This window comes from Xyrauchen texanus, chromosome 39 (genome assembly GCF_025860055.1).
Source record: "Xyrauchen texanus isolate HMW12.3.18 chromosome 39, RBS_HiC_50CHRs, whole genome shotgun sequence".
NCBI lineage: Eukaryota > Metazoa > Chordata > Actinopteri > Cypriniformes > Catostomidae > Xyrauchen > Xyrauchen texanus.
This window is the reverse complement of record NC_068314.1, coordinates 13,827,098-13,840,357: the sequence shown is the minus strand read 5'-3', so window position 1 is coordinate 13,840,357 and position 13,260 is coordinate 13,827,098. Positions and strand designations below refer to the sequence as shown.

Sequence of the window (13,260 nt, the reverse complement as noted above, 5' to 3'; positions counted from 1 at the left end):
TATTCAAACACGCCAACCGAAACCATCCTCTCTCTTTCTCTAACGATTATCTTATATTTAGCAGTGGGAACACTTATTCATCTTAGTGAGTTCAATTTTAGTTAGGTGATTCATGTAAATGAACTAGTTCACATAATGATTCACTGATTCACTTTAGCCCTTGTAGCATTAAAGGGTCTTCTTTTTTGAAGCAAAAAATATTTATTGCATTGTTGCTGCTTATCACTATATTTTAGATTCACTTATATAAAATAGTGTGTTTTCTAGTTTATTATTGTATATTAAGTATAAATGTGTTCTCTATTTAATAGTGTCACCTGATTTGTTTAACCCTTACTAAAATGAATCATGGTTTTATTATAGTAACTATGACTGTAGTAACCATGGTTACATTTCGCTAGGGAATGTCATCTTAATTAAAGGGGTAGTTTACAAAAATGTCAATGTTTCCATCGTGCTCACACTTGACTTTCTTCAGTAGAGCACAAACAAAGATTTTTAGAAGAATATCTCAGCTCTTTTGATTCATATAATGCAAGTGAATGGTGGTGTAGGGATGCACCGCTACTGGTATCGGAATCGGGTCCGATACCACACTCATGTACTTGTACTTGTACTTGTAAAAATGCTCCGTTGCCAATAACCAATACCATCTGACCTATGAATGTTATTACATAAACATTCAGCACACAGATTAAAATCACATAATGTCCTTGTGAGATTATTTAACAGCAAAAGCTGCAATTTAATGAGATGGATTGTTTCCACGTGCAGCGTTTTAAATGTGAGTGCTAGTGAATGTGTGCAGCCGGTGTTGTGCTGACATAGAGACACAAACTGCTCATACCTTTAGAGATCCTTGGCTCATACATGGAAAACACTATTATGAGCATCGCATGTCCTGTTTGTAGCAGATGAAAGCAGGCAGAGAGAGTGCTAATTGTCTTTTTAGCATGAATCATATACAGACTACATATTTATTTATATAGTAGCCTTTGCGGTTTAATCATTACTGTGATTCATGTAGCAAACTGCTTTTCTGGATTGGGAATCTGCCATCATTACGTCAGAGCTCCTTGGAAACACTTCAAATTAAAAGCTCAATTTAAGAAAATATGACAGAAATAGATCACTACTATATAGTTATGTAATATTCACTGTTATACTGCTGCTACTACTACTAATAATAATAATAAAAAATAAAAAAAATCATTAGTAACTGTATTATATTCAAGCAATATCTCACATATGTGATGCTCTATTATGCAGCACTTTATTTGAAAAACATTTCTTCAATGTTGTATTTAGGATTGTGCTGTGAGGTACCGTATAAAATCACTTCATTTGATAAAAATAATACAATTTCATGTTGAAAATTGATTGTTATATTTTCATTTGATTAAATTTGTAATTCATTTATTTAAACACAATTTTGATGATAACTTTTAAATTAACTGTTGATATTGAGTTCAGAAAAAAAGAAAAAAAAAACAGTATCGGACTCTGTTTCGGCGAGTACTAAAAAAGTTTCGTTACTGGTACTCATTCTCTAAAAAATGGTATCGGAACATCCCTACATAAAAGTAATGCATACAACTCCTGTGGGTTAATCCATGCCTTCCAAAGCTAAATAATAGGTGTGGGTGAGAAACATTCAATATTATATTAGATGAATATTAAATCCTTTTTTCTATAAATTCTCCTCCCTGCCCAGTAAGTGGCGATGTGCACGACGAAAGTGAATCGCCAAAAACAAAAGAAGAATGTGAAACTGAAAGTTGAGATTTAAAGTAAAAAAAAAAAAAAGGCTTACATTTTTATCTGTTTCTCACCTATCATACATCACTTCTGAAGACATACATTTAACAATTGGAGTCATATGGATTACTTTTATGCTTTTTGGAGCTTTTAAGTTCTGGTTACCATTTACTTGCATTGTTTGGACCAACAGAGCTGAGATATTCTTTTCAAATCTTTGTTTTGCATCTGGGATGGCATGTAAATGTTTTAAATATATACTGTAACTATCAGGTAATAAAATGTAATTCTGCAATCAGAACTGATATCAGAATAGAATAATATGATTATATACACTGTAATTATTATATACAGTGTATATATACAGTGTATATATACACTGTTTCTATAGCTTCAGTTAACTTGTCTAGTATTTCTTGTCTCTAGCTTGTAGCTTGACAACATTTTCAAAGTAGCTTCCCCAACACTGTTTGGCTGGTTATCAAATCAGGGCATCAAATGTTGGAAAGACACTCTGAGTTATATTTGCGACCGTAGCAAGTTACAAAGTAGAGGGGTATCGATTCACTCATCTCATAATTTGGGTCGTTTCATGATGCCGAACTCGCGGTTCGTTTCAGTTCATGATACTTTAATCTAAGCCTGAATCCGTAAAAGTTCAGATTGAAAGTATTTTTATTATCATTTTTACTTTAAAGACAACCAAAACTGTTCAATTCCTAAAATAATATTGTCTCTGTCACGTGTTTTTGTTCAAGTTTTGTTTTTATGTCTTTTATTCTGAAAGTTGCAGCACTATTTCACTTTGTCAAAAAAACTACACTTGAGTTCTTCACATCATCTTTGTCATGTGCTCTCGTCTTCCTCTGCTCCTGCCTGCCCCAACATTACAGAATACCTGACCCAGCAAGATGAACCCAGCAGTCCAGTTGATGCGTCTCCACCTGAGAAATCGTCCCCTGGAGGAGTACGTGATTCGCCATTGGTGGAATTTGGTGAGGTCTCACTAAAATACTTTTTTCATGGTGGCTTAGATGAGCCATTATATACTTTGTTGCCTGGAGGACCTATAAATTTGACTCTCATAGAGTATATTGACTGTGCTCTTCGACTGAGTGGTACGGCCTTCACTGTGGGAGTGGCTGATGAGGAACTCAGCACTTCTACATTGACCGCCACATCCGAGTCCTCAGCCCCCCTGACCTCACCTCTGTCTCAGTCCACCATGTCAGAGTCCATTGCCATGACTGCCACAGTCAAAGAGCTAGTTCCTGAAGCCTCTACCATCCCAGAGCCAGTGCCTGAACCTTCTATTGTCCCAGAGCCAGCACCTGAAGCCTATACCATCCCAGAGCCAGCGCCTGAAGCCTATACCATCCCAGAGCCAGCGCCTGAAGCCTATACCATCCCAGAGCCAGCACTTGAAGCCTCAGATGTCCCAGAGCTAGTGTATGAAGCCTCAATTTTCCCAGAGCTAGCTTTTGAAACCTCCAGAGTCCACTTTTTCCACTAAGGACCAAGGGCTTAGATTTGGATTTACAGTGTGAAGAATTGACATGTTTCCATTGATCATGGTATAAATATTGGGGGTGGTTGAACTTGCTTGCATTGGGGGATAAAATGTTTTGTAAACTGTCAAACATCAACTGACTGGTGGCCCCGGGTAATTTGAGTTTGAGACCCCTGCCTTAAACGATAAAGTTTCTTGAGATAATGGTGCTTTCACAAGCCATTTTGATGTCAATAAGAAAACGTATTAATTCTTCTAAGAACTCATTGCTGTCAATAGACCAATTATAACAACTAGCCTGTTGGCAGTACAGTTGGGACAGGCAGTTAGTAAACGGTTTAAATGAGAAAAGACCACAAAATGATGGCTTACTCCTTCCAGTGCTTTGTCTTGCAAACCAGCCAGCTGTATCTCCTCATTCAAACACCTGTGTGCCTGAAACATGGCTGGACATGTTTTTCAGGGAGGTACTTAATGTTTTTGCTGACAGTAAACCTACAGCAAGCTCTCTGTATTTCAAAGGAAACATTGTGTTTGCCTCCAGCAAACCAACAGCCCAACACAATTCTACCTCATCTAGCTTGTGAATTCATCTTTGTTGATGATACGGTTATTTTAAACATACCATTTGTTGTGATCATTAAACGTGTTGTAAGAGAGATGCAACATAAAACCAAAGCATTACTGAATAGGTAACCCATCCCTCAACCATAACTTGTTTAATTTAGTGGTTTGCAAGACAAAGTTTTTGAAAAAAATATGTTATAGATTAACAAAATGGCAGCACAACATTTTGTCCACAAGATATTTTTTGTCTAAAAATTATATATACATATTGGTTAGTGTATATTGGTGTATATATATGAATATATATTGGATAGTGATTGTATTGTGATATGGAATATAATTGTAGTTTTACATGTGTTTATAAAGTGAGAATTCTTCTACCATACTGAACTGAGCAGAGATTATTTAGCCTGAGACAGAACACTTGTATTGAAACAAATGGGGGAAATTGGAACACCCAGTATGGCGGGTGCAGAAAAGGAAGGTTCGGCTTACAGGTAAAAGAGCCAATCATCTTTATGAAACGACCCAAATTATGAGATGAGTGAATCGATGCCCCTCTACTTTGTAACTTGCTATGGTTGCAAATATAACTCAGAGTGTCTTTCCAACATTTGATGCCCTGATTTGATAACCAGCCAAACAGTGTTGGGGAAGCTACTTTGAATATTTTAGATAAAGACATTGCCTGTCAGTTAACCATGAGAATGCGAGTGTGACCAAGCTGGACCAAACTGAAATATATATTTTTTTCCCCTTTATCTAAGCATCAAAGGAACATAATATACATTATCATTTTTCAGATTCAACTGCTAATTTGGAAATATGTTTTTGATTGGTATGTTGAACAACCGTTTTGGTTAATCCATTTTGGAGAGGTTTTTTCCCTATTCAAGTAGATTGGAGCTGTACTTTTATTCTTCTTGCATCCATAGAAAATACCTACCCAAGGGCATTCCAAAGATGGCCACAAAGTGGACTGACTTGCCTTAAAAGGGGAGAGAGATTGAGCATAATAGTCTCCAAAAAAAATCTGTAAAACTGAACTACTGAAAAGTTCATAAATCGTAGCTAACACAAGTAGCTGTATCTTATCGCGCCATGTTAACGTCGCACTTTGTCTTCTGAAGGTGTATGATGAGAGAAACAATCCAAAGTTTTAGCCATTTTTCGAAATTTGAAAATCTCACTGTCCGTTTTTAACAATACAAGTTCTCACTTGAACATGCAAGCCACTGTCTCATAGTTCTCGTGAACACAATAGACGTCTAGATTTTCACTCAAATAAAGAAAGAAAGAAAGAAATAATCTTTCAAAAATAAATATTACTGCCATTATGTAAACGATGGGTTGTGTACATAAAAACTGCCTGGCCTTGAAGGGCTTTGGGAAGAACATTGGTTGTAATGATTCATCTAAAATTGTTATGTAATGACTTTAATAATAACATTGTCCTGTGTGTGCTACTGTGCCTGTCATCAAGTTATTGTCGAGGGGAAATGAAGAGGGTCGGTAATGTTCTGTGCCATTTGCATGTTTTTAATATCCTCAGTAGTTACTTCCAAATGAAAAGACAGGGACCAAAGTATTATCCACATACATGTGTTAAATAAACAGAACATCAAATTGTGTTGGAGCTCAGTTTTCAATTCGGTTTAGTTTTAAAGAATATTCTTACAGGAATCATCACTATTACTGTTGCTCATACTGTAGGTTAGAGATTTAAACAAACTCCTAACCCTAAGTATTAAACCTCAGTGCGTAGTTCATACCATTTGTGCTGCAGACATTCATTTCTCAAATCGGGCAGCTATTTAATGAGAAATGTTACTTTTCTAAGATGTCAGACTAACTGTGCGTTCAGACCAGATGCGGCGAGAGCATCAAAATTTGCTCTGACTGCTCTGCCAACAACGCTATTGAAAATTCGTGGACGCTCTGACGTATTTGAAATAGGCGGCAACGTTCGTTGAGAATGCTTGGTTTTGTGAACTATATTTAAAGGGGCCACAAAACATCCAGACATGTCGACCGGTATCTTTTTGACAACATATCACATGTAGCGTATATATCCTCATGAAATATTTTTATATATTATTATATAATATTATATAAACCATAATATCCACTTCATCAACTCACCTGGCACACTAACAATTTCAGACACCTTTGTCCACTCATTGTTTTTTTTTTTATTTATATCCCTGTAAGCAAACAGGGACAGATCAAATATTATGAGCCACGGCAATAATCAGTTTCTCCTCCATTTTGTCTTCGGAACTAATGTTTGGTGGGAACCAAAGTTTACACGGCTATGTTCTCTAGACTTCGCTAGAGCGGAGCACATCTATATTCCAATAGGTTGCCGCCGAACCGTGTCAAAGCTCATTACCATAATGTTGGCTGCACTTGAACTTTCCTCTGACGCCCACACCGCCCAAGACTTGCCGCGCCGCTTCTCGCCACCGAGAGATGTTGGCTGTCATAGAAAATGAATGACTTCTGGTCGATTTGACGCTCTCGACGCCTCTGGTGTGAACGCATGGTAAGGGGGTGAATAAAAATCTTATAGACTTAAATTGAATGAGAAATCTGAGCCATATCGAGAGACCAAATTCATAGAGACTTATGGTGGACTAGCGATAAGACAGTAGACAGTATGTCTTTGTGGCAGGCGAGTAAAGTATTGATAAAGCAATACAAAAAAAAAAATAAGTGGCTTTAGAAGGCAATATATTGTTTACTTTGATATTACTGAACAAAAGCCTATCATTGGCCTACGGTCCACAGCAATCCATTTTGAAATTGAATTTGTCAGTCTGTCCGATGTAAGGGCTTTTTAAAGGCTATGTACATGTGCATTAGACGAACAGCTTTGCCTTGTCTCACTTCACATTGCGTCATAAACACAACATTCTTTAAAATGTTTTAAGTTTAAAATGTAGAAAAAGACTTCTTGAGACCTTACATTAAGAGTTGCGCTCGGTTTACCTGTGTTTAAACGCAAGAGTGCATCCTCATCTTGTGCTGTCTGCAGTCAGTAGTTTTTTGCCTGTACAGCTAGCGTTGTGCTTTCTGCCCCCTGCTGACTGAGACTTGAAAAAACATGAAGGTGGTACTTGAAGCTTTAATTTGCATTGATTGTAGGAACATTCCTTATTACGGTCAGTTAAAGGTGTCATTGCAGACATCCACTATTCACAGGTAGTCATGATTATTTTAATCCTTGAGTACAAGTGTCCAACAACAAGGCGGATGTTGATATAAAGAGTAGTTTTCGGCTGGTCATATGATCTGAAAATGAGGGGACCCTCTCCATTTAGAATAAAACAGCTTTTGTAAGGTTACTGATATGACCGGAGTCCTCATCTCATGTGCGTGCTCATGAGTTTATACATATTTTTTTTTAAATCACTATAAATTTGTGATGGAGTAAAAGTTTTTCAATGAGTGCACCTTTAAATCGACAGCCCTAGCAAAAATCTAGTTATAATATGCATAGCTTTTGCATATAGGCTGCTACACCCTATATGTGCTCTCTCTTTCTCTCACACATACATACAGTGTATATAAATGTGCATGTGTGTGATAAAAAGAGACACCACATTTGTATACAAATACGGAACCTGGGGGGAAATGCACGAGCGTGTGTTGATATGTATGTGATGTTAACATCTATCACATGCAATGGCATGCCCATAAGAACATGCTTTACAACACTAGTATAATTGAATGATGCAAGCCCTACACTGCAATTAAAATGATTCATATAATTAAAGGCTGCTAACCACGGTTAAAAACAAAACAAAACCCTGATGCCAAAACCACATTGTGTAAGGCAGAGCAGCTCTTGGACACTGGGCACCAGGGTGTGCATTTACCAGTTTACCTTTTTACATCGAGGACCATGGTCATCATTTGTATGACTTTTTAAAGGGTGTTTTATGTCAATACTGCAGCTTTACTAAGAAGAGACAGAACAGTTAGAATCAACCTAGACATTTCTAAACATTGCGCCTCTTTGTATTTTGGAGCTACAAGCAATATAGCATTTTAAAACAGTTTAAAAGCCCATTCACACCTAGAGCAATGTTACAAAATGACACAAATTATAGACTAGTGCACTTTTCTATTAAATATTTTTTATATCAAAATGATTGTCACATGACAGATTTTCACAGCCTCTCATAAAATTTGAGATAATACATTGCTAAAATGTTTGCTTGCCATATCATCTACTATTACCTTTTTGTTTCTTGTTCTCTGAGCCCTTGATGTAAAGCAGTCCAATGGTGATGCATTTCATCTTTTAAAAATGTTGCACTTGAAATTTGGGGTTAGTCAAGTTATCGCAAATTATTCAGTCTCATTAATAATAAAAATAATTCTTTGTATTTATATAGCACTTGTCTAGGCACTCAAAGCGCTTTAAATAGTGTAGGGGAAATCACCTCAATCACCACCACTTGAGGCAAAGTCGCATCAGCTTTTGATGTGCATCTGGGAATGTATTTATCAATTGTTTAAATTGTAGTTTATGCGGACATCCTCTTACTGAATAAAAACAAATATATCCACCTCAAGCAAGTGTGTTTTTATATCTTGATGGTCATATCATTCATCATTATCAGGCTTCCATCCAAGTTGTGAATTCAATTTGTTCAAAACATTTGAACATTTCTAAAACAATTTGTTTTTCGGGGCAAATTGGCACTAAATAGAAATTGACGTTTCAGCTACTGGCCAATGCAGCTCTTTTATTAAATGTATTATAGGCTTATTACTTGTGGTTTATAGTGCACAGACAAATCCCTTTCATGAATATCATGTTTGTTAGTGATTGGTGTCTGAGAGAGACAGTGTTAGTAATAGTGGCCAGTCATTTTGATGACAAGATTTAGATCCAGCATTTCAGAATGAACAGAGCAAGATTTGACATGTTTGACAATATATTGGTCTGCTGTTTTATTAATTTGCTCTGAAAATGCATATCAGAGCAAAAGCCAAGCCTTGAGGTCAAAGGAACTGCAGAGCTCAGAGACAGGATTGTGTCGAGGCACAGATCTGGGGAAGGCTACAACAAGTTGGCTGCATTGAAGGCTCCCAAGAGCACAGTGGCCTCCATAATTTTTAAATGGAAGAAGTTTGGAACAACCAGGACTCTTAGAGCTGGCTGCCTGGCCAAACTGAGCAATCAGGTGAGAAGGGCCTTGGTAAGAGAGGTGACCAAGAACCCAATGGTCACTCTGGTTGAGCTCCAGAGATCATGTGTTGAGATGGCAGAAACTTGCAGAAGGACAACCATCACTGCAACACTCCACCGATCTGGGCTTTATGGCAGAGTGGCCAGACGGAAGACAATCCTCAGTGCAAGAATGAACATGAAAGCTCACTTAGAATTTGCAAAAAAGCACCTAAAGGGCTCTCAGACTGTGAGAAACAAGATTCTCTGGCCTGATGAAACAAAGATTGAAGTGTTTGCCCTCAACCCCAAGCGTTATGTCTGGAGGAAACCAGGCACCGCTCATCACCTGCCTAATACCATTCCAGCAGTGAAGCATGGTGTTGATAGCATCATGCTGTGGGGGTGTTTTTCAGCAGCAGGGACTAGAGGACTGGTCAGGGTTGAAGGAAAGTTGAACACAGAAAAATACAGAGATATACTTAATGAAAACCTGTTCCAGAGTGCTCAGGACCTCAAACTGGGCTGAAGGTTCACCTTCCAACAGGACAATGACCCTAAGCACAGCCAAGACAATACAAGAGTTGCTTAGTGACAACTCTGTGAATGTCCTTGAGTGGCCCAGCCAGTGCCCGAACTTGAACCCTTGTGCCCATAGGCAACGTTGATGCTGATGATGTCTGGTAAGGACCTGCCTTACAAAAGCCCTCAGTCAGCCTCTCTCAGCCTATTGTGGACAGTCTGAGCACTGATGGAGGGATTCTGCATTCTGGAGAAAACTTGGGCAGATGTTGTTGCCATCCTGTACCTGTCCCGCAGGTGTGATATTCGGACGTACTGATCCTGTGCAGGTGTTGTTACACGTGGTCTGCCACTGCAAGGATGATCAGCTGTCCTTCCTGCCTCCCTGTAGTGCTGACTTAGGCGTCTCACAGTACGGACATTGCAATTTATTTCCCTGGCCACATCTGCAGTCCTCATGCCTCCATGCAGCATGCATAAGGCACGTTCAAGCAGATGAGCAGTGACCTTGGGCATCATTCTTTTGGTGTTTATCAGAGTCAGTAGAAAGGTCTATTTAGTGTCCTAAGTTTTTATAACTGTGACCTTAATTACCTACCAGCTGTCTTAACGACCGTTCAACAGGTGCATGTTAATTTATTGTTTATGGTTCACTGAACAAGCATGGAAAACATTGTTTATACCCTTTACAATAAATATCTGGGGCGTTTATTTTTTCTGCTGAGTTTATATATATATATATATACACACACATACACACTGGTGGGCAAAAGTTTGGAATAATGTACAGATTTTGCTCTTATGGAAAGAAATTGGCATTCACCAAAGTGGCATTCAACTAATCACAATGTATAGTCAGGACATTAATAATGTGAAAAATTACTATTAAAATGTAAAAAAAAAAAATAATAATAATAATTTCAGAACTTCTTAAACTACTTCAAAGAGTTCCCATCAAAAAATCCTCCACGTGCTGCAATGACAGCTTTGCAGATCCTTGGCATTCTAGCTGTCAGTTTGTCCAGATACTCACCCCATGCTTCCTGTAGCAGACTTTCCTCCTCCAGCCGTGCTTCCTGTTCACTCTTAGGGAGTGTTAATTTTGGTCCCTGGTTGTGAATCTTGATTAGATGAAAATGAAGCTATGGTGCATAAAGAAAGATCTAAACAATTGAACTAATAGGTTTTCTAGAATTTTCCAAAGTATTTTAGTGCTGTTGTGGATCGTAAGTGGTTCACAGTATACTGCATTACAGAAAACTGGCACATGTCTAAATGAAATTTAGTCCATGGAGAGGGAATCAATAATGAAAATCAATAATCAACACCTTGTGTTACAATAACAGATTGTTTTATATTTTCTGTTTGAACCATCAACTGGAGCAGATCCATTAAAACCACACTAGACATAATAGTCGTGTGGTTTTAATGATCATTTTAAACCTTAGAATCTGAAGTTAACATTACAAACAGGTGATCTGATCTATATGTATTTCTTTCTCCTTTTTGTCTCTTGTTTCTTCGACTTTTCTCTTTACCCCTCACTCATTTCACAGGTTTTTATTTTGTCTTGGCATAGACTTCACAGGCAAAAGATCCCTGAAGTTGTTGTTTTGTTTCCACGTTTATTAGTGTGCCAATGACACAGGAGCTTTTGAAAGCCAGGTGTGCCGTAGAACAAAGAGAATACAGCCGTACACACATCAGTCGCACACAGTTGCGTCTAGCCTCTTCAAAAGGACATGAACATGGCTGTTTGTCTTTGGTCCTGTGGCCAGTATGAATGTAGTTTAGTCTTCAAACATGCGTATGTTGTGCTTAGGATTAGTGTGTTTGAAGAGAGCTTTTGCATGTTCAGATGTTCCTGTACTGAAGTTAGAACACTCATCAGAAGGTACACCTGCATCTTCGAGATTTCTTTGCTCCACACTAATCACCTTGTCTACACAGGACAAGAAACTACATTGCTTTCATCATCATCTGTATACATTGGAATCGCCCATTGGGGCATGCCAGTAATGCACGTTTATTGAAGGATTACATCTGCCTCATAACAGTCTGATCTCTCTCTATTTTCCCTCTGCAGATCTGGGACATGAGTGATGATGAAAGTATTTGACGGATTTGCAACCAAAACGGCTGGCGAGAGAAAGAAGTACCTTTAGTTAACCCTGGTTTATAAATGTGTCTTTTCTTTCTTTCTTTCTTTGTCATTATTCACCTATTGAAACATTGGTCTTAAATGTTTAGGTTAAATCAAGTACTGTCCGAGCATGTCTGTTGTTTCTAGATAGACAGCATATTTAATTTGGACAACTTTATAGACAATTCTTGTTGCTCTAATGGCCATTAGAACACTATATTATGGGATTGTTAGTGACAGGGGTGTAAGATATACCCTCCTGCAGAGTTCAGTGTCAAAGCAAACACACCTGAACTGGATCCTCATGTTCAGGGTCACTAACCAATGATGAGCAGGTGTGTAAAAGGTCAAAAACTCAGAGGGTACCTTCGCAGGTGAAGTATTTAGCATCTCTGCTTTGTGGTATGTCATATTTTCACCACATATTGAGTTTGTACACTTTTCAATTTGCTTTGTAGTTGGATGTCCTGTTACCTAAATGAACATGTTGTCTTTGTTGAAAAGTACTGTTCTTCCATGTTTTAAACTGCTTGTATTTTTTTTCACAAATTTTCATCATTGCACTATAACACATGTGTGATTTGTCTGGTAATGTGAGATTCTTATTTGGTCATGTCTAAATAAAGTGTGATTCATTCTCAAAAACCCTGTTCCAAGTTTTCAATCTAAAGGCAAAGTGGGTTAATAAGCCAAACTAAAGCCAAGTGCACCTTAGTCACTTGAGCATGTCCATTTTTCTTTTTCTGAACAGGCTATATACTTCAATCACTTGCATTTATTAGTTCACACACATATATATATATATATATATATATACACACACTCACCTAAAGGATTATTAGGAACACCTGTTCAATTTCTCATTAATGCAATTATCTAATCAACCAATCACATGGCAGTTGCTTCAATGCATTTAGGGGTGTGGTCCTGGTCAAGACAAACTCCTGAACTCCAAACTGAATGTCAGAATGAGAAAGAAAGGTGATTTAAGCAATTTTGAGCGTGGCATGGTTGTTGGTGCCAGACGGGCCGGTCTGAGTATTTCACAATCTGCTCAGTTACTGGGATTTTCACGCCCAACCATTTCTAGGGTTTACAAAGAATGGTGTGAAAAGGAAAAACATCCAGTATGCGGCAGTCCTGTGGGCTGAAAATGCCTTGTTGATGCTAGAGGTCAGAGGAGAATGGGCCGACTGATTCAAGCTGATAGAAGAGCAACTTTGACTGAAATAACCACTCGTTACAACCGAGGTATGCAGCAAAGCATTTGTGAAGCCACAACATGCACAACCTTGAGGCGGATGGGCTACAACAGCAGAAGACCCCACCGGGTACCACTCATCTCCACTACAAATAGGAAAAAGAGGCTACAATTTGAAAGAGCTCACCAAAATTGGACAGTTGAAGACTGGAAAAATGTTGCCTGGTCTGATGAGTCTCGATTTCTGTTGAGACATTCAGATGGTAGAGTCAGAATTTGGCGTAAACAGAATGAGAACATGGATCCATCATGCCTTGTTACCACTGTGCAGGCTGGTGGTGGTGGTGTAATGGTGTGGGGGATGTTTTCTTGGCACA

At 38.2% G+C, this 13,260-nt stretch overlaps 1 protein-coding gene across 1 annotated transcript in view; it reads left to right on the top strand.

Moving 5' to 3' along the window:
- The window catches only part of atg7 (ATG7 autophagy related 7 homolog (S. cerevisiae)), a 122,948-nt gene extending 110,631 nt beyond the window's left edge, over window positions 1-12,317 (top strand). The window contains exon 20 of the mRNA XM_052111723.1: window positions 11,626-12,317. Coding sequence (XP_051967683.1) covers window positions 11,626-11,658 — 33 coding nt within the window. The 3' untranslated portion in view covers window positions 11,659-12,317. The remainder of the gene's footprint in view (window positions 1-11,625) is intronic.
- Window positions 12,318-13,260: the final 943 nt, after the last annotated feature.